General features: G+C 34.9%; 1 protein-coding gene across 1 annotated transcript; it reads left to right on the top strand.

The window, feature by feature from the left end:
- LOC149790286 (salivary peroxidase/catechol oxidase-like) lies at positions 1-25,324 on the top strand. Its single transcript, XM_089972331.1, has 15 exons — positions 1-130; positions 1,352-1,508; positions 1,999-2,128; positions 3,165-3,382; positions 3,637-3,819; positions 4,813-4,852; positions 5,058-5,164; positions 5,762-5,857; positions 7,461-7,553; positions 13,035-13,344; positions 16,934-17,128; positions 18,696-18,914; positions 20,879-21,045; positions 23,375-23,477; positions 24,372-25,324. The coding sequence occupies exons 2-15, from the start codon at positions 1,352-1,354 to the stop codon at positions 24,577-24,579; spliced, it is 2,226 nt and encodes a 741-aa protein (XP_089828457.1). The 5' UTR covers positions 1-130; the 3' UTR covers positions 24,580-25,324.
- The last annotated feature ends 1,638 nt before the right edge of the window (positions 25,325-26,962 follow it).

Genomic DNA, 26,962 nt, shown 5'->3' on the forward strand with positions numbered 1-26,962 from the left:
GTTTAGTGTCATTTGTGGTGAGCGTTTGCATGCCTGTTTCATTGCGAACTCTTATTATCTACTTTTGCTTCAAAGCGTGTTTTGACAGCTGTTGTTAAGATCCGTCAACACGTTACTGACACATGTAGAGGTAGGTGTTAATATATAATTTGGATTATAATGTTTAGAAATTTGTGTGAATTTCCGTTGTCTTCATTGCAATACAATATTTCACAATACTGTTTAGGTGAATCTTGATTAATTAATATTGCGCCATCTATATTAGAAACCTGTCTCCATGATTATGTGAATTCACCTTCTAAGGTTGTTGTAATAGAAGCTGTAAATCCCTCATTGTACAAATAATTATCACTTGAGCAATTTCAATCATTGAATTTAAAACATGTTCATCGACGTCATCAACAAAGTAAAGATGACTTTTTGACCGTCTGCAACTGTACACTGTTTAAAGTGATTATAAGAACTTGAAAGAGAATTAGATTTCAAGGAAGATAAAAATAGCAGATACAAAAGATAAAAAATACATCCCTTGAAAACAAAATACGAAAAAGAGTTAAATTAGGTGTAGCAGGCAGGATATATAAAGAGATAACTGGTAAATGTTTAAATGCAAAGAAGTCCGAAAAATGGACTAAAATCACATCAGCAAAGAATATAAGATCTTTGTCAGTGAGAGATGAGTTAGTAAGGTCATAGTTAGATGTTATTATACTAGCTGTAATAGTTGTTGATTAGCAAATTCTACATGTTGACAATTTAAAGGAATTTTACAAAGTTGAAAGAAGATTTTAAGTAGCATACACACACACACACACACACACACACATACAGAATTAGGTTGTACTAAGACGGCACGCCCGGTATCGCATTCGACCGGCATGTTTATGTATGGTAGTTTCGTAATGTAAATACAAGGAGTACGTGAGGGGTGGGAATGTATACATAAATTAACCTGATTATAAGATGATGTAGCTGTTCTCGGTAATTGGTCTTATATGGCCTTGACATTGTTCAATCTTGTATGAATTTGCCATTTTAGGATATAAATAATATGTTAGAGTCGAGATTGCAAACTTCGTAAAGCAGTTTGTTTAAAACTGAAGCCCTTGTTGTGCAAAGGATCTTGCGACCTTTTGTAATGTAAAGCAGGTGTTAATCTGGGTTGTTCCGGGCAGAAGTTATATCGTACATTCACAGATTATAATCCCAACTCAGGTGCGTCCGGTCCATTTGACATCAAAACGCGTCTTTTAGAAAACACAGAGTTGTGTTGATTCTGCACAATTATGAGACCACTTGATTTTGTACATTTAATCCTTTCACATTATTATTATTATCATTATTATTATAGATGGCGTTGCCATCTTTTGAGCTCCTGTTGGTGGCGGTGTTGGTCATATGTGGTGTTACGGCTCTGAGTCCCCCACCTTATAAATATGATGCCTTATGGGGTGAAGGCAGAGACCTAGCTGAGGAACAAGACGTGCAGCCTACAGTAAAAGAAGATGGTAATCGATAAGTTTATTAATGTGCTATAATTTTATCAATACGTACTAAAAAAAAATCCATATGTCTGTAACAGCTTCCAGCCGATTAGAACCTGATATTAAAATTCGCTTGTAAAATTTCCAGAAGGCGCCCTTGTTATTCTTGCAAGGTTACTGCCACCAACGACTGCAGTCAAGCTATCATTTGCTTGAACGAAAAATTTAAAGAAACCTGAGCGGGATTAACCTAGGGTAAGCGGGTCTGTTCAATTAGTGTTGGTTTAACAAATAATGATAATATGACGTCGTACGCTCATTTAAACATAGCAATACCTCAATACCTCAGTTTGCCTGGGAAATCTGCATTTATTCTATGTCTGATGAATAATCCATTTTAGTTCATTCCTTAACCATTGACTTAAGTGAAATCAGCACAGTCACGCTACCTCGCGAAGTTATCGACACAAAACCTTATTTATTTATCTATTTATTATTTATTTATTTATTTCAGATGCAAGAGGACTTTCAGGACGTAGATATGAAAATCTGTTACAAAAGAGTTACGGCTACATACCCGAGACTCAAGAAATAAGCAATAGTGCAAACCAAATATTATACATGACGCAACGACTTTTGGAGGAGTAAGATTTCCAACACTCAGTCTCTTAATGTAAATGAATTATTATCCGTTTCAAGTGGGATTACTTTTAATCCTGGTGTATCATATATTTTGCTTTTCGAATAAGGATTTTAAGTACACAGAAGGGTTCATCAACAGGTACCGTTTATCTGGACTTTACTCGGGAAAAATTTTGACGACACAAGTCCTGTCGTTAAATTAATTTAAGTGCTCAATACAATGACACACGGAACAAAAGTCGAGCTCTGTTTCAAAATGAGCGCTACGATGTCTCGATTTCATAATAATAACCCTGCAAATAAGGATACTAAGAAGCTGAGACAGAAGGATGTATATTTAACATGAAACCTTTTACCGTTTTGAATAAGTGTTTTGATGATATCAACTGTTAACTAAGTATCTGGATAAATCTGTATCTTGCCAATCATGCTCGGTAACTGATTTTTTTGTGTCAGATTATATATATATATATATATATATATATATATATATATATATATATATATATATATATATATATATATTATGCATTTGAGTTCACCCCACTTGATTCTGTTACAATAATAAAGTAAAGTATGATCGATTAAGGTCCTCAAAGGTTAGCTTGGCAGATTTATATGTGTTAAGTGTCGATGGAAATCGAATTATGTGCGTCTCGATTTAACAGAAGTAAAAGTAGTTTCGGTATGAAAAGTCCTCGGCTCAAGTCTTGAACTTCTTTATCTGCTGCTTCGTCTGCTTTCATGGCTTAACAGAAGTATAGGACGCATGAATACATATATATACGAATAAACGAGTTATTAATTCATCTATGAATATTTTTTTCCTTTATATTGTGACATTATTTTTAATCCTACTCCCCTACATTCTGTACGCATTCTCCCTCATCCCTTCCTTTCTTCTTTCTTTTTTTTAATCCTTCCGTTCTTTCTTTTAGCTTTCCTTTTCATATTAGTTTCTTTCGTATTTTTCCATTGAGTTAATAACATCGTTTTTCTTTAAATTTATTTTCATTAGTTTCTCTCTTTTTTTCTCAGAGGATTTACCATTGAAAAAGTAACAAGTGACTCCGTGGCATCCGCGATAAAAGATGCCCTCGTTTTAAGAGGAGTATGTAAATCGCCCACCATATACAGATGTAACGCATCAACTCCGTACAGAACGATCGATGGATCATGTAACAACCTTGACTATCCCGAATGGGGGAAATGCTTCGTGGCCCAGCGAAGAGTTATCGGCCCTGCCTACGAAAAAGGTCAGTAACGCAAACGAAAAGATTACTAAGGTAACTTTCTCGTTTCAGTAATATTTCAAAATTTCAAAAATTGTCATCGTTTTGGTGCGTTTACATGTCGGGGTGGATAAGGGAATGTTCACAATAGACATTAATTAGGACTACACTCATTTGAAAGATTGGACAACTAAAATATTTACTCGGATTTGACACATAGTCATGACAGGGTTCGGTTATTATTAGTATTATTATTATTACTATTATTATTATTACAGGTACTGTTGGAGGGCCGCGTGTTACTGGTGTTACTGGTAGGCCGTTACCCAACCCACGAACGGTCAGCAATGTCGTCCATAGCAATAAAAATGGTGTTACGACCAACGGTACCATCTCTCTACACACGTTCCAAATGGGCCAATTTCTTGACCACGATATCATCTTTACACCTACTGAAACAGGTACGAGAAACTATCTCGGCCATGTTAGATAAATTTCAAAGATTAAGCAGTGCAGAAGGGATAGCACGGTATAATTACCACACGTAGACACTAGCAAACAAGTGCACGCAAAGACAGGTTGAAAGTCTGGATATTTTCTTCGAAAATAGATTAATATATCTGACAAAGTTTTCTATTTCGTTTCCAACGTTAGTTTTCTTCAACGGATGATATTTATAAAATATCACAAGGGAACAAGCGAAAGAAAGAATTAAAGAGAAAATAGTAAAATTTAGATACAATCCCTCTTGTGGAAAGTTCAGCCAGTACATTCAGAGAAGTTAAGTGTAAGTGACCTTTCAGGAACCGGATTAATGACCCCTGAGATGGTTACGCCTTAAGTCTGCTTTCCATTGAAAGAAAGTAACATTCTTCAAAATTTGGAAAATCTCTTGAAGAAAACGATGTAAAAAAATATATGATTTTCTTAGTGAATACAGTAGTTTGCAAACACATTTCTTATTGGTGTAATGAGTATTACGAATCGATGAATTCTATCTTTAGTTTTCGTGGAAAGTAATGCACACGATTGAAGAAAAAGAAGGGGAAAAAAATCCATAACTCAGTTTACCAAATGTGTATTTGAGAGATTAGCTTTCGAGAACGAACGTTCATGCATTTGAAAAAGAAGAAGAAGAAGAGTGAGGAGGAGGAAAATAAACGAAACAATTCTTTGCATATGCTTATTAGTGTTAAACTTGTACATGCATTGAATTTCTCGACGTAATTGACATATCTTTTTGTTACCATAATGCCACATTATTGGCACATTACAACGCGTGCTCATTATTGGCACATTGCAACACGTGCTCATTACTGTCTATACTTTCATCCAACTCATGTTAATAACGTTATGAAACTTGTCAAAGAAATCAAATATTCCTGTCACTACAAACATTTCGTCAACTATAGCTTCGTTACAAATAACTGCAGTTTAACATTTTTTTGATTCAGTTGAAGGTGGATGCAAAAGAACCTGCGAAGATAAGACTCGGTAGGTATTATAAATAACTAAATAAATAAATAAATATTAATGAGAGAGAGAGAGAGAGAGAGATCGTCAGTCCTAAGCACTTAGCACAATTAAAATATTAACCCCTGGGAAGACCATGCTTATATTCGATATTTAATTGATGAAAACGAACGTTAACTATTTTGTGTATTATTGTTTCTATATTGGTAATTTTGTATTTCCACAGGCCAAAATGCATTTCAATCAAAATCCCTGCAGGAGACTCTTATTTTACCGACGGGACTTGCTTGCCTGTTATTCGATCGGCAGCTGCAAATCCCGACTGCACACCAGGTACCAGCCTCATTGTTTCTCTGCCCGTAAAATAATTTAATGACGATAAAAAATATTATTTGCTGGATGTCATATACAATGGGGACGTCTTTAATCCTTTCTGTCACATAGAGGAACACAAAAAAACACTCCCAGAGTTCATTGCGCTTGCTCATTTTACTGTAAAATACTACATTGCTAAACGAGAATGGATTTCTTTAAAACCATAAATGTTTCCATCATTAAGTGCCGAGCATTCGACTTTAATATTTACATATTTACCTGCATATCAGTTTCAAGTTCTATTATGGCCATGGTTTGGAGCAAAGGTTTCAAAAGATGTACTCACCGTTGAATCGGTAGCAGTATAAACATGAAAAGATTCAAATGGTTAGAACAAACCGCTCCAAGTGATGCAAGTACGATTGGATAGATGTTTGAGCGTTCGTTTGTTAGTGCTTTCTTCCTTCTGCTTGTGTGATCCTCATTCATGCTGCCCGTCCGTCCGTCTCTATACTTTAATGAATGCTTATGTTATCAGATATATTCGAATAAAACAGCATATTTTATCAGTCAAATATGTTTATAATTATTATTATTATTATTATTATTATTCAGGATTCCGTCAGCAGCTGAACCGTCTCACTTCCTATATCGACGGCTCCAGTGTGTATGGCTCGACCGACAATGAGTTGACGGCATTGAGAGATGGCGGTAGGGATACCTGGAAAATCTAACACACTAAATTATCAAACCTTCAGATGGTGTCTATTAAATATTGACCTTGAGATTCCCTGTTTTAAACCGATTGATTGTCAGTAAAGTATTATCCGTCAAACAACCAGTCTAGAAATTCAAAAGTACACTTTGCGATCTGCCATCTAGGGACACACAATATTGGCTTTGATGCAAATGTAGGCAAGAATGCAGTTGATTCCTAAAATAGCTTCTACTTAAATTATAATATTTAATATATAAATCATTCATTCGTACCTTCTTGACTATTACAGTGCCAAATATATACAGCCGGCACAAATACAATCTTTATGCAACCGGCACATTTTCTTTTAAATAATTTTTTTAATTAGCTTATTACTCACATAATAACCTGAAATTACTACCATAACAATGAAATGTCCGGGATATAATTTGCAGTTCAATAAATGTACAAAAAATAAGAGATGGCGATATAGCTCATCCATTTCTTTGTCAATATAAAAAAGTGTTTAGCATCAGCATCAAGTTGAAGTAAACTAGTTGAAATAAAAAAAAATCATGATTTTATTACTGTAGAAATATTCATGTAATGTTTTGTAACCTCAGAATTTTTTCTGCATGATGTCTTGTCTTAGTTTTGTATTTGTCTTTGAAAACGATTTATTTAGAGTCGAAAACTCTCCGATCTCACTAGATTTTTGTTGTTGTTGTTGTTGTTGTTGTTGTTTTTCCCTGTTTTTCTGTGTTTTTTATTTTATTTTTTTGTTTGAATTTTCATCCGACAATGACCTATGACAGAAAAACGAGAATAGTTCTACATTAAAGATACAATTAAAAACTAACTAATGATTTTTGTATGTTTGTGAAATTTTGCCCGAGGTATTGAGGTAACTTCCTTACACAACTGGTGACTTTGTTATTGAACCGACACTGCCACCAACCCCTCTTGTTTACGTTAAGTGTTTTACAACAATGAACCGTTTTGAATATTTTCCTGTGACAAGCAGGCGAAAGGAATCGGTATCTGCCGGGTGCATGGTTAAAGTTCACTAGAAAAGTAACAAATTAGGATGCCTTTCATCACCCCTCAGCCATCTCAATTTTTACATATTTACTTCTGTATCAGACATACGTGATTACGTAAGCCAATTCGGCTTTTCATTTGCAGCCCAAATTAGCATTAGATCTCCAATGCTAGTCGAACGTTGACAGGCAGTCACCAAATGAGTCAACGCATTTTCAAGCCTAACTCAAAGTAAATGTAAACCACATTACAGATTTAGAATGTATTTATAAACTCTAAGCTTATGATAATTAGGCTTATGCCTCCTACCTTAAAAATTAGGGAGGTGTTAAAATACGAAACTATTCTCAGGTTAAATAGAAACTACTTTTGCACTGTTCGTTGTCAGTTTATTGCATTTATTCACTGACACACGTGACCCAATGCTGAATCCAGTGCACTTCAAAGGACTGTAACTCGTCAAATGATTTGTATATATATATTCGCTTACATGTATATGGATAGTTTTCCGCCCTGTCGCTCTTAATTTGTCTCTCTAAATATGTATGTGTTTTATCTATTATTCTAACATTTTAGAGTACATGAAGACGAGCCGTGGAAACAACTTGCCCCCAAATCCCAACGGTCGCTGTAACATTGATCACGATGGAGAATTCTGTCATCTTGCAGGTACAGTTGTTGTATTGTAAAAGTGGAATCTCGTTAATATTGATTACCTCAGTGGACATACTAAAAGCCTTTCGCAAAAAACTGATGAACCAGTTTGACTTGTACAAAGTCAATGCGATGTGTGTGAAACCATATTGTTCACGGTAACCGATAACACAGATAAACAAAGTTTTAGATTAACAAGATGACGTACTCGGGGTTTATCGGATTATTGGAAAAGTCGTCCTAAATTTGCCCTTTGCGGACTTTCAGAATCGTATGTGTTTATCAGACGACGAATGTATGTATGTTTGTACGTATTTATGTTTGTCTGTATATATGTATGTATGTGCAAGTTTATATCTATTTATGGGTGGTATTTGAGATGTTCTGAGTATTTTATTATGCCCTTTTGGGTTCACTGAACCTATGAATTAACTGAACGCCGATCAATAGACAAAATAACGCTCAATAACGAAAGCCGTCTTGACGGACTGCCTGAAGAAGCACAGCATCAAAACGTTTTCACATCTCTCATATTGTCCTGATGTAGCTCTAAGTGATTTTTGGCCGCATCACTTTATCAAAGACGTGGTAGTGGAGAAAGGTTAAACGCCGCCATGTGGTTGGATATTAATTTTTTCAGCGTATGAACAGCATACCAGTAAGCGAACACAAACTGGCCTTTAAGAAATGGTTAAGTGTGTAGAGGGGCATGGATGGTACTTTGAGGGGATTTTCTGACGTACTGTTCACTTATAAAGAACTTTATTGTACAGCGCGCTAGTATTCAGAACTATATATAATACTTACCGTGTGCACGTATGTAGATATGCGTGTATTTTATCCATCCATCAATCTAACTACATGTCTATCCTTGCAAAGGAAAAAATGCCTTATATATATATATATATATATATATATATATATATATATATATATATTACCTTGTATACTTATTGTGTTATAATACCGTGATTCAAATAGTACACATGCAGAAAATAGTAATTTACCTGCAAATGAGCGCAAACACACTTACATTGTTAACAACTATTATTTGTTTTGTGGAAATGGACACCCAAAAACCTATGTATCGTGCCTTGCTCTGATGGCCAACTTCACTGCTAAATAGACCTTCCGCATTAAGAAAAGTACAATACTGTACCTTCTCGTTATCATATCTTTTCCTGTAAACATAGTGGTGTTTTCTTGTTTCATTTTTGAAAAAAATGTTCATTGTTTGACATTAATAGGTATGTTCTGACCATATTGTTCAAATTTGAAATTGTGTACGTTTTATTGTAAATCCTGTATTTGCCTTCTTCTCTTAGCCACTAAAATATTACCATAAAAATGCAAATAGGAAATTATTCACATTCAGCTCGTGATTAAAGTTGTTGGAGGTCCAATATAAATTTGTTATAGAGTGTCTGACTGTCAGATTCCAGCCGCAGCAGATGGGCCAACTATCTTTTCCGGAATCATATCTAGAAATAGCCTGCCTTTGCTGCCGCTTTCAAACCATTCTGCTGTTGATGGGGTGGATCACTCACTGATATAACGATATCAGTGGTCGTATGTATGTTCAGACAGTCAGGACTAGAAGTTCAAGATCTGTCTGCAACATTGCTTTATTTTACCCACAAAAAAAGATGTTGGATAAGAATTCCTTTCTCTGTATCTGTGCAAAAATTAATAGAAGAACATCTTTTCACACGATATATTGGAACCGGAGATGAAAGAGATGAGACAATACGAGGTAAGACAATTAAGGCGAAAACATTAATTTCTCTGTTATCATTCCTATAGATTTGACTGCTGTTTTAACAATCTTTTCACGAGTTATTGGCATTTTAACTGAATGTGTCAATCTGTAATGGGGTGTCAAAACCTGACTGGAACGCAGCAAAGGTCCAACATCCCTTGTGGAACCCCATTGTGATTTTTTCCACGTGAATGCATCATAACACTCACCCCTCTCAAGACAGACAGACAGACACACACACACTCATACTCACACACACACCAGCTGAGTCAAGTATATCAGGTATAACGGTACCAATTGCGCAAGTCCAGGTGGGCGGAGCTTAAGGTGTATGGAACATTGTATTCAGAATTAAAGAACAACACTAGCTGTGATTGGTGCATTATGTAAGAGTTGTACTTTCTGTTTGGCTTAAAAAAATGTTGAGCCTCTTGGCAACATGTGAGTTTGTGTTAATTTCTATCTAGATCATATTTTGTATTTTTTATGATTTTTTTAAAATATGATACACATGGCTGAAAATGTGCTTGTTGTGACTAGATAACTCTTACCCCTGTCTAGTTCCAGTTGAGTTATCTCTCTTAAATGCAATGGAGTACCTGGTTATATCATTGTCAAATTGACAATCTAGCATTGTTCTAAATGACAGTGTGTGACATGCATGCCCAAGTAGGACAGAAAGTATATTTATTTCACAAAACATTAGCATTGAGGTATATGGAAAAACAATTGGTACCGTGATACCTAAAGGAAAGAATAGCCTCACAGTGTATCCATAGAAACGCATACATGTGGGCGGCATTTATGAACTATACTAGTTTGATGTAGGAAAACAAATGTGTACTGAACAGTTTTGGTCAAATATTGAAAGTTCTTTAAGAATAAAATGTATGAAATCTTCAGAAAATAGCACAAGTTGGCTTTGGATGGGGACTTTTGATAACTATAGCTATGATAGATATAGGCTTGTGTTACCTGATACCTTTATGTATGTGCTGTTACCTCCTAGATTGGAATGCATGCAACAAAATAAGTTATGTAAACATAATATAGTTGATTTTGGCCAAATATTGGCTATTTTACCTGCAAAAGATGAAAAATCATGTGTACAAAAACAGCTATCTTGTTCTTGCAAGGCATGCCATAAACCAGGATAGAGAGTACACTTGTAGATAGATCACTTGTACCATGTGGGATGTTCTGGCATGAGTAATTTTTAGGTAATTTATTAAGGATATGGTATTTCTTCCCACTTTGACTTGAATTGTCCTGCTCTAATTGTCCTTTTTTTTATTATACACTTTCCTGCTTTGAAATTGTTCATGTAGTTAGTTCAGTTCTCTTGCATTCCCTTTTGTTGAAGTAGCAGTGAACACCAACAAACAAGAACAGTTTCCTTAAGTCAGCATTTCCCATTGGCACTTGTATAAGCCCAATTATAATCTACTATTGACTTTAAATTAATCCTATTTCTTTGTGTCAAGCTGCTCTTGTGGAATTTCCATGTTTGGTCCAACATTACAGAATGATAACCATTTTAGTCACACAGTGCATATTCATTCCATTCAAACCCACACTGTTCTTGAAACTTTGCATCCCATCGCAAGAATCCAAATTGGCATGAGATGATATCTGCATGGTTATGGAAGGCTGCACTCTACCTGCTGGCATTGTAGAAAATATGAACTATGTGATATGAAAGAGCTGCGTCATCTTAGAAATTAAAATTACATGACTCTTGAGGTCTCCACTAAATATAGGAGTCTAAATGTTAGGTTCTCACTTTATCAGTAATGTATTTTGAGATAACTTAATTGCAATGAAGTTAATACAGGTTGTTGATGAACTCTTCTATATTACAAGGATACTGTATTAGAGGTTACCACACCTTATGTATATCATTCAGTTATCTCCCTTACACCAGTCATAACATTTCAAGGCAATAATATCTCAAATTTTCAGTGACTGGTTATGAAAATAAAGAGAAGATTTGTGAAGTATTATATTAGCCCTCTATCTTGATGCAAATGTAAGTAGAAACAATTTAATAATTTCTCACAGTAAAGTTTACAAGTTTAAAAACTGATAAGGTATGTTCTGTTTGGATCTGAGATAAGTTTCTCTCTATCTTATGCCAATTATTATTAAATTCTTATGTAGAAGAAATATACTTTATATGTATCAATATTATCAAAATTATTCACCCTTTCATATTAGATGGAAATGAACACAACTTCACTTGAAATTTGGGTACCTGTAAGGGATGTTATAGCACAGTTGCCTTTGGGCTGTCCTTGGACCTGTTGGGCCCTGCCCCATATATTTGTCCAAGGTAAGGTCATCAAATTTTCACTTCTCATTTTTCGCATTGCTGATTTTGCCTCCTTTAGTTCCTTTATCATAAGCTACCTCTCCCTTTTAGATAAAGACTTTCCTCCTGTTTTTAACTCTATTTGATGTGCTATACTTAGTGTTTATATTTGGCATTTTTCTGTATTTTATTCCCCTAAGTTCACCCCCTAATCCAACATAACCACTTAGAAGCTGTGATTTACTATATTTGGTGACTGATTGGCTTATTGAAACAATTTTATTCACATTGCAAAGGAGGAAAGCTTACTATTTGTGTTACAAAGAGGATGGGTAGGTGGACCTTTGTATGAGGACTGGTGGTTAGTGACCTCTTGTATCTGCAGATAGTGTAAAGTGGTCAAAGCTTATACTTTATAATAAGATTGGGTCATGTCCACCTGTCTCTGATGTTAAGTTCTGCACCTACCAAACAAATGTAAATTCCTTTCTTTTAGGTGAATTGTACATTTTGAAATAGGACAGGTACATACTATTTGGTACATTGACCTTTGACCTAGTTATTACATAATATGACATAATGTGATTTATCCCATATCACCTATGTGAAGTTCAATAAGTGCTGATAGGAATAAGATACAGTCATAGTTGAAAGAATTCATTTTATTTCAAAAGATGATTTTGATGGTGAAGCAAAAGTATGAAAACAATAGTTCAAACAGCTCAGTGACATTTCTATACACATTCATATAAGACGTAGGTTAGTACCTCATCAAACTGTTTTTCACAAGTGAGACTAAGTATATTTGTTACTTATACAGTCCCAAACTATTTCACAGATTATTGGAAAAATTAAGGTTTGCTATAGGTATAACGGTACCAATTGCGCAAGTCCAGGTGGGCGGAGCTTAAGGTGTATGGAACATTGTATTCAGAATTAAAGAACAACACTAGCTGTGATTGGTGCATTATGTAAGAGTTGTACTTTCTGTTTGGCTTAAAAAAATGTTGAGCCTCTTGGCAACATGTGAGTTTGTGTTAATTTCTATCTAGATCATATTTTGTATTTTTTATGATTTTTTTAAAATATGATACACATGGCTGAAAATGTGCTTGTTGTGACTAGATAACTCTTACCCCTGTCTAGTTCCAGTTGAGTTATCTCTCTTAAATGCAATGGAGTACCTGGTTATATCATTGTCAAATTGACAATCTAGCATTGTTCTAAATGACAGTGTGTGACATGCATGCCCAAGTAGGACAGAAAGTATATTTATTTCACAAAACATTAGCATTGAGGTATATGGAAAAACAATTGGTACCGTGATACCATCAGATCTGAGGATAAAGACGTTTGGGTAATGCACAAAGGATATCCGATCTTTAAATAAAGTTAGCAAACAGTGAAGTTTGATTTCTTTCCACAGGTGAAGCGAGAGTGGATGCATTGCCCTCGCTCGCTTCTTACCATACACTATTCGTGATGGAACACAACCGAATCGTGAACGCACTTAAGGCCTTAAATCTCGGCTGGACTGTGGAAAAGCTGTTCCAGGAGGCGAGAAAGATCAACATCGCTGAGATACAACACATCGTGTACAATGGATTCCTAAACGCCTTTCTGTCTCAGGACACTATGACAACCTACAACCTGCTTAGCCTCAACAATGGTTACAGTTTCAGTTATGACCAGAAGCGAGATGCCACTGTCTCAAATGAATTTGGAATAGCCTACAGGTTTGTTCATGTCTCCTATCTCTGCAGCAGCGGATTCGCTATCCATTCCCGGCATGTGGAGAAAGTAATTAGTACAACTTCGGTTTCTTTCTTATTTGTCAACTATTGCCGTGAAATGGTGATCAAGTTTTAAAAAAAATTGATGCCCAGAGTTGCTACTGCTCTTGAAACTTTTCGTGTTGGAAGAGATTACTTTTTAGGGCTGGATCGCTCTAAAATGGTTACTATATGCCATTTATTGTTTTGTTAAACTTAGTCTCTTTTAAATGAAAGACTTCAGTATTTAAAAGTGGAAAATCGTTTTTAAACTATTACTGACTTAAGTGATATTTCACTTATCATGCGGACATATTGGAGTGAAAATACTAGTTACGTCTGACTATAATTCAAGCACTTTGGTTTTACAAATAAGTATGTATAAGACATTGTCTTTGAAACGTTGGTGTCAGAAGTTGATGTGTAGAACAATTTGGTGTCAGAAGTAGATGCAAATGATTAAGTATCATCAAAACATAGATATTAGGAATAGGAACTCTGAACTGTTGTAAATATTTAAAATATCAGAACAAAGTATAATTGAATGATAATCTTGAGCACCATGGTATCAAAGAGAACATATCTTGATATACGAAGCAGGTGTTTGCGTTATATTTAGCAGTGTGCGGCCAGAAGTGGGTTGAGGCTAAACGGCACCAACTAATTGTTTATTGTCAGAAGTGCACATATATGGGTGTGCATGTAGTGTAACGGCACGTCAGCACAAATAAAAATATACGGTCCCGAGTTAAAGTTAAGTTCCCAGGAGGGTAATAAGTTGCAAAATAAATTAGGAAGGCAAATCTTTCCTCACACACACGCACACACACACACACACACACACACACACATATATATATATATATATATATATATATATGTACCACATCGACATAAAATAATAAAAGGTACCAATTACCACTTTATATTTGATTAAAAGGCACAAAACTAAGAATAAAGGGAAAAAATAAATCCCTACAGTGTCCGTTAAAAAGTTAATACATAAACCACCTTCGTTGAAAAATTCTTTGGTGGGACATCTTTGGATAGCGTCTTATGCGACTTCACGCAAACTAACATCTGCGTCACAGGTTAGACTGTATTATCCCATCTCACATTTGCAATATGTTTTGTTTGCCTGATGGCATTTTCCGATATTGGTTTTGAGGGTCCAAAGCTTGACTATTTTTCGTTACCTTATTTTACTATGTCAAGTGTACGTGTCGATTTGTGTAAAATGTGAAGTCTCTATCTGGTTGTTGTTGTTGTTGTAGGGTTTAACGCCATTTTTCAGCACAAGATAGGCTATACATGGCGGCCAGTATTAATGGTGGAGGAAGAACCCGGAAAACACCCGGAAAGAACCACCGATCCACAAGAAGCTACCGGCAAGCTTTCTCACATATCCACATTGACCGAGCCCGAGACTCGAACCTACGCAGACAGAGGTGAGATGGCAGTGATCCGTGACGGAAAGCGGTTTAGACCACTCGGCCACTCGGGACCCCTCTCTATCTGGAATCCATTCGGAAACTGGTGTCGGTAGAGCAGCTTTGGCTACTTTATTCCATTTCATTGTCCTTAGTACCGTTAGATAAGGCAGATAACGGTACATATTACCTTTCCGTGATTTATGAGTAATCATCGCTCTTAAGGTCGGTGAAATTAACATGTGCTTTTTGAGAAGCTTGAATGTAGTTAAATAACACGAGCATGGGTATAATGTCTGCCGTGAAACTGGAGAATTGATCATGCAACCGGATAGAAATGTTGCTGTGGGGTGTTAAAAGATAGCAACAACCTTTGTTTTGATCCTTGGAACTGTCTGTAAAATGGAATAAACAGGCACGATAGGACTGTATATGTGTGATTTGGATTTTAACGTAGCTTAACAATTTTGCACTCAAATCGCTAAGATCTCTGCAGTGTGATAGTTTATAGCGATGTCTAGCACTGGGTGTTACGCCGCAGACATGTAGCATGATGTCCTACCCAGTCACATTACCCTGACACCAGGCCGACTAGTCCTAACGCAAACCTCCTAATGCTGAGCGCCTAGCGAGGCACTTGTTAGTGCCATTTTTACAAGCCGTGGTACGAATCCACGACCTCCCGCATCTGCCGCGTACCCTCGAACCAATAGGCCACCGGAGCGGTCTTCGAGATAGGGCTGTATGATTTTAGGGACCCTATTCTGAAATCTCTTGGATTTTTATAATGTCAACGAGCAAATAATAATAAATGGATGTGGTTTAACAACTAAGGTAGTAATTTGGGAATAGGGAGTTTAATAGTAGCGATAAGACTGGTTTTAGATGCATCTAAGTAGGAAAGAATTACGAATCGATGGTACAACGATCGAAAAAAGTTTGGTATTTGGGATTGGATGGACTAGACGTGAGATTTATCGTTTACTAAAGAGGCAGTTTAATTTGTCTTAGAAAACGGATGGCTCTTTATCCTCAAAAGAAATGCTCCAAGAGAAAGTCACAAGACGCTAATTATATACTGGATATGTAAAGAAAAATAATATGTCACATGTCATAAACATGTAGATTGTATTTTGACGGTCCATCAAATTATTTATAATGGTCAATTGTTGTTGTGGCAATAGGACATCACTGTATGCGCTACTCACTGAAGACGGTTCGTGTCTTACAATAAAGGCTGGTGTTTTAAATTGCCTAGCTATTGGCACAACCATTCATCTGAATAATCTATTCCAATCTAATGGTAACTGGTCTCAATGTTAACATTAATCCTGTCCGTGTTTTCGGTTACATGGCATTCCAAGACTTAGATTTCCAGCTACTAATGCTTGCTTACTTTGACCACATTCCATCCGTTTTTACAAAATAGCTTTTTTATTTGGGTTTGTTGATATATATATATATATATATATATATATATATATATATATATATATATATATATATATATAAACTCATCGAGCTGACTTCTTTTATAACTTTCATCTTTACAAAACAAACGAAAAATTCAGTTTTATTTCAACGAAAGTTTTGGCTCTGAAACACAATAAGAAAGAACCAGTTGTCGAATTCGGAGAACATATAATAAGATTTTCACATAAATTAAGCACACTCTTTGTTGGTAGGAAATTACTACAAAATAGAAGGAATTTTTTTTTTTACTATTATAAACCTGCTGGCAACATTGCTACGGTATCAAAGGGAGGCGACATTACAACAACGTTAGCACTCCGAACAATAGCAGCTAATACGGGAAGTTAGGTTTTGATTAAGTAAAGTTCGAGCAGATGACAAACTAAGCACGCGCGTCAGTCTAACGCTGAAACATCAAGCAAAAACGGGATAAAAGTTGACCGTTTGGTCCCAGCTTAACCTACGACTGCACGTAGTATCTTATATCTTACTTATCATTTTCTATTCACTACACGTGCACTCCCCTGATCTCGAGAGAGAGAGAGAGAAGGAATGAGAATTTCTCACTGTGCGATGTTAATTTTCTGAGAGTAAGTTTGTTTTTTTGGCGAGAAATAAGGTCGCACTCATCTTTCTTTTTTTTTTCGCAGGATGGGACATACATGGATACCAACATATCAAGATCTCTACAGTGATCTCAATTCCAGACTGTCAGGTCCTGAGAAGGGTCCCTTTGATTTGGTGAAGACGTTCTTTAACCCACATCTCACATTTCTTAATGGGAACAAGGGATGTCCGGCACTTCTAAAATGGATGACAAGCGAAGCTTCCCCAGAAACAGACAGGTAGGTGCTGTCTAAATTCACATCAACCGCAACACAGTGACGTAGGTAACAAACGGCACTGCCTGAATAGCATTGCATATAGCCGGTATTTTCAAAATGAATCTCATGTGACCGAACTTTTATAACCCGAAGTGTAAGCCTCTTGGTGAGCGGACACAACTTTGGTCGACGTATTTAGGAATACAATTTTCACAAATTAATTTCTACCTGAAACTCGTATGTTTCTGTTCTATCCAGAAAATAATATTTCATTAAAAGTATTAATTTATTGAACGGTTAACTTTTTTTTCATGACATTGATTATGTGATGGCGAGTTTCCCTATCCACGATTTGTGTACTTGTTCAACATCGAGAGTAACCCAGATTAATATATGATTGCAACAGCAAACGTTACATGACCGCAACCATGGCCAGAGTAGCGCAAACACAGATCAGAATGTACTACGACTCGGACAGCCTAGTTTTGGCGTTGTTATTTCTGCCCTTTACGCTTAACATTCGTGGTGAAAAAGATGAAATGTAGGTAATTATCTTGCTATGATTGCTGGTTAAGAATTTATCATTAATATAATTTTCATTACTGTTTTGCACAGTCCATGCAAACGACGTAAAATGAGCATTGAAAGTAGCAGATATGAGCTTCTTGCGCAAGAGTTGTGGTAAACAATTTTTTAATTTTTTTAAAATTCTTTATCAGAGTAAGATTCATGAAGTGGACTATATGCCATACTTGGAGTACGTTACAAATAACATGTAGCAGTTGTTTCAAACTCTGTTTTTTCCCGGGGTATCGACCCACATCCTGGCATCTGTTTTGCGTTTTAGCTTGCCGTATTGATGTTTTGAGATAGGATGGGATAGTCGTTAGTGCTTTAAGCCTTGGGAAGTTAAAGTGTTTTATGTTGTGACCAGTTTTAGGGCTATGTATTTTATTTTCTTCAAATTATTTGGATTTCAAGATTGTTTTCCCTGAAAATACTTGTGTTCTAAATTAATTCTTGGACAATGACAGTTATCGAAATTTATAAAGAATTCAAATTGGAATGTTATTTTCTGTGATTCAACAGAGAAATGTTGACACGTCAGTACAACACTGACCACAGCATACGTCATCGCCTTCCATTTTGGCTTCCATCAGGATTCGAACTCAGTTTCATTAGGACTTTTTTATTATTAGGACTTCTATTTCTTAATTCTTGGATAATTCTTGAATTATTTTTGGATTTGATTCGTAAAACCGTAAGATTTGTCTCATTTTTACCTTGTTTTACTTGGGAAATAAATTATTTGTTAAATTTTACAAAGCTTGTTGTCGTCACACTTTTCTTGATAATGTTTGAAAGAGCCTAAACACGTAACAGGATAAATATATCTCGCCAATAGCACGTGGACAATTAATATTTTAAATGTGTCGCGATAAAGTTTTGTTTAGAAAGACTCAAAATAACATTAAAAATGCTTCAGATTAGATGCATGATAAAATCAAAAATGCCAGTTGTGCTTATCTTGCTTAAATGGTTTGCCGTAATAATAATAATAATAATAACAATAATAACTCCATTGCAGATTAGTAGAAGATTCGGTCAGAAATAGACTTTTTGAGAATTCTTCTACAAGGGCGAGCTTTGACCTTGTCGCATTAAACATCAACAGGGGACGAGATCACGGTGTGCCGCCATATGGTGACTATCGAGTCAGCTGTAGGTTGTCCGCTCTTACTAGTAACTGGAACAGTCTTGTTGATCACAAAACAGCAGAAGTGAATCTGCTCCGTCAAGTTTACGAGTTAGTATCTTTCGAACTATGGTCCGTTGACGACTTTATAGATTTAATTTATACAGTAGATGTTTGAGTAAGATATATATATATATATATATACATATATATATATATATATATATATATATATATATATATATATATATATATATATATATATATATATATATATATATATATAATTCTGTCTTTTCTGCCTCGGTGCTGCATTCTTCAAAACCCCACAATATTGCGGTTTGGACTAGAGAAGGTATGTTAAAATAACTTATTCAATGAGTGAACATAAGGCGGGGAAATAAATATAGTCATTCGGTGTGACAACCAGTCAACATTGTCAGAGAAAAATATTTAAATAAAAAATACTTAAATTATCACTGAGCGTGAAATGTACGTCACCGTGACTTTAGCAGTTAGTATCGATTATACATGAAATAACGAAAGGAGATAGAGCTCAAATAAAATTACACAGTGACCTACTTAAGCATTAAGTACGATTCCTCTAGAATAGATTCATGCAACAGTTTGAGAAATGAAGCTGAATTTAAACAGCATGGTAACGACCACAACAATAAAATCACATCTGGACGATCGATACATGTGTGTCGACTTGATAGCTAGATATTTCGAAAAAAAAGAAATATCACGGAACTTTATGTTATCATGCTTATTCGAGAATTGGTGTCTACGTAATTTCGCTTACCTTAGCCTCATCCTCCACACTCATACACGCCAACACGTTGATTTTGATGGACCCAAATACAAAGTTTGCAGTATAATTTTAATTGGCTTCTTAAACTAATGAATATGATAAGCAGTAACATTATGATATGGATATTGTTTTGACAATGCATTCTGATGACAACCAATAGTTGTTGTAACTGTTGTTCTTCTTCTTTTCTTCTTGTATCTTGATTTTTCAAAGAGTTGTTATAATATATATATATATATATATATATATATATATATATATATATATATATATATATATATATATATATATATATATTAATCTTATTGTCATGAGAGGCTTCGATTCATCGGTTTCTTGTTCGTACTTGAACACTTCGCTGAGGGCGGTACATTTCGCACATCGAATATTTAAATTTGCATATGCATTTCATATTATTGTTATTTTACATCTACATGATTTTGTGTCAAACAATTATTACATATTTGAATTTCCTTATCTCTTATTAGGTGAACGAGATGTACCATTCTATCGTGCTCTCGTTAATAGTGTAAAAATGGTTTATTCAAGGTCTTGAAAGTCTACATTATAAATTATATCCATGTTATATAGCAAATGGTACATTTGTTGCTAACAATTTAATAATTAAAGCGATGTAATATAGCTAAACAGTAAATATACTGCTAACAATGTAATAGTTTTAGAGATGCTAGCTAGCTAAATAATACACGTATTGCTAACAATAAAATAACTATAGCGATGTTATCTTGCTAAATAGTATATGTAATGCTGACGATGTAATAATTATAGCGATGTTGGCCAGCTAAATAATACATGTACTGCCAGCTATGTAATAATTATAGCTATATTAGCTAGGTAAATAGCACATGTGCTTCTAACCATGTATAAATTATAGCAATGTTGCCTAGCTATATAGTACATGTACTACCGACCATGTATAAATCATTACCCATTAATCTTTAAGCTTTTTAAAGGTCTTAAATATATTTACTCAGATGTCTTTGTAGATTTATTATTTATCATATGCAATTTCACATTTCTGTACCTTTGTCGTCTTTTATCCAACATGTACAAGTTTATATTCCCGTTACCTGATTTCATCCAAATTTCTTACAAGTGTGAGTATATAATCTGTAAAATCTGTAAAATGTGTCAAATATGTAGCACGTGTTTTTAATAACAAATAACAGGTTTTATTTGATATAAGTTTGTATGCAAGTGATTTGAGACAGCATGATTAATGGATAAACATTTTTATTAGTGACCCTCGCGACATTGACCTTTTCACGGGGCTGCTTACGGAAAGAGCGATTCCCGGATCAAATCTTGGGCCTACTCTAAGTTGCATTCTGGGAAGGGAATTCCAGAATCTCAAGGAGGGGGACTCCTATTGGTACGAACGACCAAAACCTCAGGGATTTCCACTAGGTAAATTTAGGATAGTGTAGTTACAAGAATAAAATTGCCTTTCGGGGAAAGTACTAAGAGAACATGCGTGTTAATAATTGCGTGAAAGACAATTTATATCGTGTTATTCCACTATTACAACATGGAAGACCATTTATATCGTGTTTTACCATTAATGCAGCATGAAAGATATTTCTTTTCGTTGAACTTATAAGTTGATGCAAATCTGACCGTATGTAACCAGAATGTGCCTGCAGGAAATGTTGTGCTTTGTCTGGCCAACTTTTCTGGTACAGTGCATAATCCACAAACTTAGCATAGTCAGTTTAGCAAGAACATTGTGCCCTTTAAAAACTTACTTTTCATGGGTGCTAACGAAATTGGTCAAAGTAAATGTACACACCAAGTTTCATGCCTAATGATGCAAAATGGCCTTAGTTATAAGAATATAGAGAATATGAAGAAAAAAATAATGCACACATTCAATCGAGGTATGAAAGTTCACTTGTGTTCTTTATATATAAATTTACCTTCTGCCTCATTTTCACCTGGCAAATATGTCAATATGCAATGAACTTGATAATTCACCTTTGTTTACAGATAATCTTTTTGCCTATGATGATGTCAAACGTTAACACACCCAACAACTCCAATGACCATGCACAAAGAGTGCATGTGTTCACTTCACTTCGAGAAGTTGGTCCCTGTGACCTACTTTTGTTCATTCACCCAACAAATTTTGTTGACTGCATATACAAAAGTATACGTGCTCCCCTGACCATTTGCCAATAGTTGTCCACTTCGTGGTGAACATCCTGTTCAGCGATAATTCTATACGACTTGATCAGCGATCGTTTGGCCTTTCCCAGTTTAAAATATGTGATACATTCTGATGTTATGGCAAACCTTTCTTGTATGAAGTTGCGAAAGACATTACTCTTTAAGTTAAGGAACAGAACAAAATCTACCGTCTTTTGATACTACATTTTGCCACCATTTGTTATGTATATGTATATACTGTGTGCTGAACTTTTCTCAATGTTTGTAAGTAGTTAAGAGAAATGTTATATGGCTAACGTTTGTCCCTGCCGATAAGTTGTAAACAACATGTTTAGGTAGCAAGAGTTGTCTATCTTGTTTACAGTTAGACTAGACTTTTCCGTTTCAAACCTTCACATTCTATTACGTTATAGGTAAAGTGAAACTGAATATACAAAGGTTCTTGATAAACAAATAATTCATTCCTGGTTTAAAACAGACTGGGAATCCTAGTTGATTTGTACCAGTCAGGTATAACTCGAGAGGAATTATTTATTTAAAATAACTCGAATTACTAAAGCGTTCATTCACCTTTTAGATTTGGTATACACTATTTGGGAGTTATAGTGAATTCATTCCAAAACATTTTGGATAGCATCATTATGTTTATGAGACATTTAAGACTACTGGAAATTATTCGGAAACGTTCTATATTTTCGGAACAATCTATTATAGGACTTGTCAAAAGCATTTAAGCTTATTCTGAATTTAATTCACACTGCTGTAAGATAAATCGAGTTTTAATTTTGTTTTAGATACATAAATAACGTGTTGATTTTATTTAAATTGTTGGTTTCACTTCTTTCTGTTTGTATTTTATGAACTAGATTCGTAACACACTGTATGCGTGCATCTTTGTTAGACCTGCCGATGTTTGCCTAAATTACTTTAGTTTTACAAGGAAACCCGTTTAAAGACTCTTTGTTTTAACCTGCTGTAATAGCGTTATATAAAATCAACTTACCCATTGTCTAAGTCCAAATTTAGAATGTTTAACCTCTCCACTCACCTACAAAAAATGAGACAGACTTTGATTCACTTCCTAATGAAAATGCTTTAATCAGTCAAACAAACCTGATCCTATAGTCAGTCTTCGTCAGACAATAAAATATAGTAATGCTCATATGATGTAACGTCCCTTTTGTTTTCTTTATGCTGTGTTTACTTTGGATTACAAACTAGTTGGCCTGGAAGGTAAGTTATAGTACAAAAATTGGTCAAGCAGGTGGAGTATTGGTTTCTACATGTATAAAAAGGTGAAATGTTTTAAATGTGTTCGTATATCGTATAGATCTAGCGCTATATAAAGTGTTACTCTGGTTGTTTCTAAAAATCAGTTGAAATTGAAGGACAATAAATATGGTGTAAAACTTCACATTTCAATCATACTTTGAGGTAGGAACCTACGTTAAGGAGCGGGATATAACCATATACGGTGTCCGTCGATGGCAGATTTTTTTTTGGACTTAACAGTATTGAAAATTGCCCTCGTTTATAGTTAGTTTTGGTTTCTAATGTTTGTTTATTACAGTGCAGTTGAATGAGATTAGGAAAACATCGCTATCAGCCGTACTTTGTGCCAACCTGGATTTGACACGGATACAAAGTGATGCCTTCCGACTACCAGGAATCAGGTTAGTTCATTAGTGATTTTACCTTACCTACCTCCTCGCCTGCCTACCTATATATCTCTGAGATATACATTTCAGCGCGAAGGCAAGAGAAACAATGTTGTTTGCCATTAGGTTTTTACTCTTGAAAAATACGTTTGAGTGCTGTTGCGGTGTATTTATACTCGCGATTGAAACAGTTACATTTCGAACACTAGAAACATTTGTTCTGATGAACTAGTGTATATGTTTACGTATTTAATTATGTTCTGGGATAACCACTTTGAATTATAAAACTTTGCTCTGGCAGAAATCAGACGATGAATGTAGATCATCAATTGCAATAATATCATATATAATTTAAACATGTAGGTAAGATACCATTCATGGCAGCCAGTTCATCAAACCACGATAATTAATTTTATCCTTGTTCATTTCATTCTGAGTATAGGTTAGCCATAATTATCTGACATTTAGTCCTTTCACCAGAATATTCATTTGAACTTATGACAGATAACATATGGATCATTGGATATATTTTCGTTTTGCATGATCGGTTATTAACATATGCATAACTTATCCATAACAATCATGCTAAAGCCATGCATGCCAGTGCACCTATTTGTCATCTAGACAGAACCTTAAACGATTCTAATGAAAGGTCAAACTGTAAGGTCTTCATGGGTATCTAAACTAATGCCAAACTAGGTACGTTTCCTGAAAGATACGATCTTTATGGAACTATAAACATTTCAGCGACACTAATGATGTCGAAATTGTTGGTCGTTCCTTGGACTAGCTTATTTAAATATGCATATAATATATGACATAAATGACAGTACGATGCACTAAAGAAACAACAACTTTCAGTCTTTAAGGAATCGTCTTTTTTAATAAATACTTTCTTTCTTTTTAAAGCAATCCCTTGGTGCGTTGCACTAATGTGCCATCCATAGACTTTACAAAATGGACACCGACACCTGGCAAACGACCTCCAAACGGTGGTTACAGGCGTGAAAACCAGCAGCGAAACCTCCAAACTGGACAAAGCAACATGGACGGTCAATCATCACTGTCTGAAATTTTGCAAGAATTGATTAAGCTAGCCTCGAAAGACAAGGAGTAAAATGTGTCATATAATTTCTGAATGTATCACGCGGATTGTACATGTAACGTTATCGCCTGATTTGTAACGACTCTCAAGGTGGTCTTAAGATAATTTTTCTCCATTCATAGGAAAATATCAGTATTGCTTTCTTTCTGTTCTCATTTGAGTTTGTTATGTAGGTGATGTCCATTTTATCACACCCAAAACTTTGAGGTATATTTTGAGGAACTACTTTCGGTTTCGACATTTCTACTCGCATGAACATGATAATTGCCCATATTTAGGCGTATATTGACCATATCTGTCGCCATGGAAACATGGGTTTACGAAATAATTTGAAAAACAATTTCTTTAAGTTTGAGGTGTGAACCAGTGAAAAATAGCATCACACCAATTCTACTCACAATGACCTGCGTGAAAAAAGGCGTCGAGAGCGGACTTTATTTTGCATCCCCACGCTTTTTTCTTGCTTTGTGTTCGTCCAAAGTTCAAATGTATTTACAAGACCAATGTATTCGAATTCTGCTGATATTAAGGTCGATTATTAAAATCGATATCACGATGTTTTAGAGTACCACATGGTGTGTTATATGTAATATCTGACATATCTGTTATTAAAGAATGGAAGAGAGTTTGATTATAAATCATCCAAAGAGATAGGAAGTGATCCTCTAATAGTTTTGTTTTATATCTTTTCATAACAACTCTATGTAACGGTTTGACCCTTAATATATAAAAATATAACAAAATCAGTTTTAACAAACCATGTTTTCACAAGGCGTTGTTTTTATCTATTTCTTCTTTTTCCATGTGTCTATTTCTTTCTTTCTCCATCTGCCCATATATATTCTATGTAAGTTAACAAGTAAGCAGACTTGCACGTATTTATATAGGTATGTATTGTTGTATGGTTGTATGTATGTACGTATATACATATGTATGTATGCATACATGCATGTATATCTGTATGTATGTATGTATTGTTACGACTCTATGGTCACAATTTAAGCAAAAGGAAGAGCAAAATCAACTAATTTTGTAGAACTTAACAAATACTGTATGTTTCAAGTTATAAAATGGAAGAGAAACTTGTAGAAGCGAATCCAGTAAAATCCTGAAAAAGTTCCATTAAGGACCAAACAAAAGAAACGCTCTGTATAAACTTTAATACCGTAATTAACTGGTCCTCCAAGAAACGTGACTTTGTCAAAATGCGTTGTCCAGAACTCCTTTGAATAATTTACTAATGTTCCGAATAATAGTATCGTCAGTTTCTATTTCCACTGAACAATCAGAGCAAATGTTTGTTTCTTCTGAAAAATATATAAGTACAACATAAAATACGTCTGCAGACTTGATGTTACAACAAGAACACAAAAATAAGAATTACGCCAACATAGAAATCAATCTGATTGAACAGCTGTCTCTTTATATACACATTCAAGAGTCTTTTAGCACTAAATCTTTTAAAATCCTCCGCTTGACATACCCTACTACTCAAACTAATATTTCAAAATACCTCTTTACTTGACCTAACCCATCCAATGGAAATTAACTCAATTCTTCTAAAATACAAACTATCGATCTGTTCAATTTGAAAAAAGCGAATGTAGTAAACATATTTACTAATAGTTTAATTATTAGTAACTGTCAAGATGTACAAAAGCATTTATTTATAGATCCTATACAATTCTACTTTCTTTAATATATTATAATAGACCCAATGACCTAGGCCAAATCTTGCGTGGATAATACTAAAATATGCAGTCATTACTTAAACTTGCAAAACCTAGAAAAAAATCATGTTCCAGGAGTTACAAAAATATAGATATACATAAACAGCTCTGCTGGAAAAGAAATACATATGTAATAAAACTTTGTTAATTACCATATTAATAAAACACACAAATGATAATCATCATGAAACAAATCTGGAAGACGTATAATGAATGTACAAAAATGTATTAAAAAAGTCAAAGCAATACGAAACTCCAATACACACGTAAGTGCATCTGCGGTTAAATTTTATTTTTCCTCGATATGCTGAATGTCACTGTTGAATTCTTCCAACATCAACTCTATCTCAGCAAAGTTTGATTGAAAATTTTCAATTTTTGGATGAAAATAAGGCGATTGTGATGACTGAATACAATAATCAGAGGAGCTGATTTAAAACACACTTCAATATGGTGTAAGGCCAAAAATAATTCCCAAGCACTACTTCTCAATAGTGGAATAATTTCTCTTGTGCTTATTCAAATAGTCTGATAGTAGCACACTGGAAGATCCGCGCCATTTTTATCTTCTTGAATTAATGCGCTACCAACCCTTACGTCACTTATATCAACATTCGTCATAAACCATTGTTCAAATCTGAAGCTGAAAGAAATGGTGCACTTTT

Source organism: Sinohyriopsis cumingii, chromosome 10 (assembly GCF_028554795.1).
Source record: "Sinohyriopsis cumingii isolate HCF-2022 chromosome 10, ASM2855479v2, whole genome shotgun sequence".
In the NCBI taxonomy this organism is placed as follows: Eukaryota; Metazoa; Mollusca; class Bivalvia; order Unionida; family Unionidae; genus Sinohyriopsis; species Sinohyriopsis cumingii.

What these genes read in the sequence shown, in the direction of transcription:
- LOC149790286 (XM_089972331.1), top strand. Translation starts at nt 1,352, where the DNA reads ATGGCGTTGCCATCTTTTGAGCTCCTGTTGGTGGCGGTGTTGGTCATA. An exon ending in CGGCCCTGCCTACGAAAAAG is followed by an intron (nt 3,383 to 3,636) that starts GTCAGTAACGCA and finishes TTATTATTACAG; the next exon opens with GTACTGTTGGAGGGCCGCGT. An exon ending in ACCTGCGAAGATAAGACTCG is followed by an intron (nt 4,853 to 5,057) that starts GTAGGTATTATA and finishes GTATTTCCACAG; the next exon opens with GCCAAAATGCATTTCAATCA.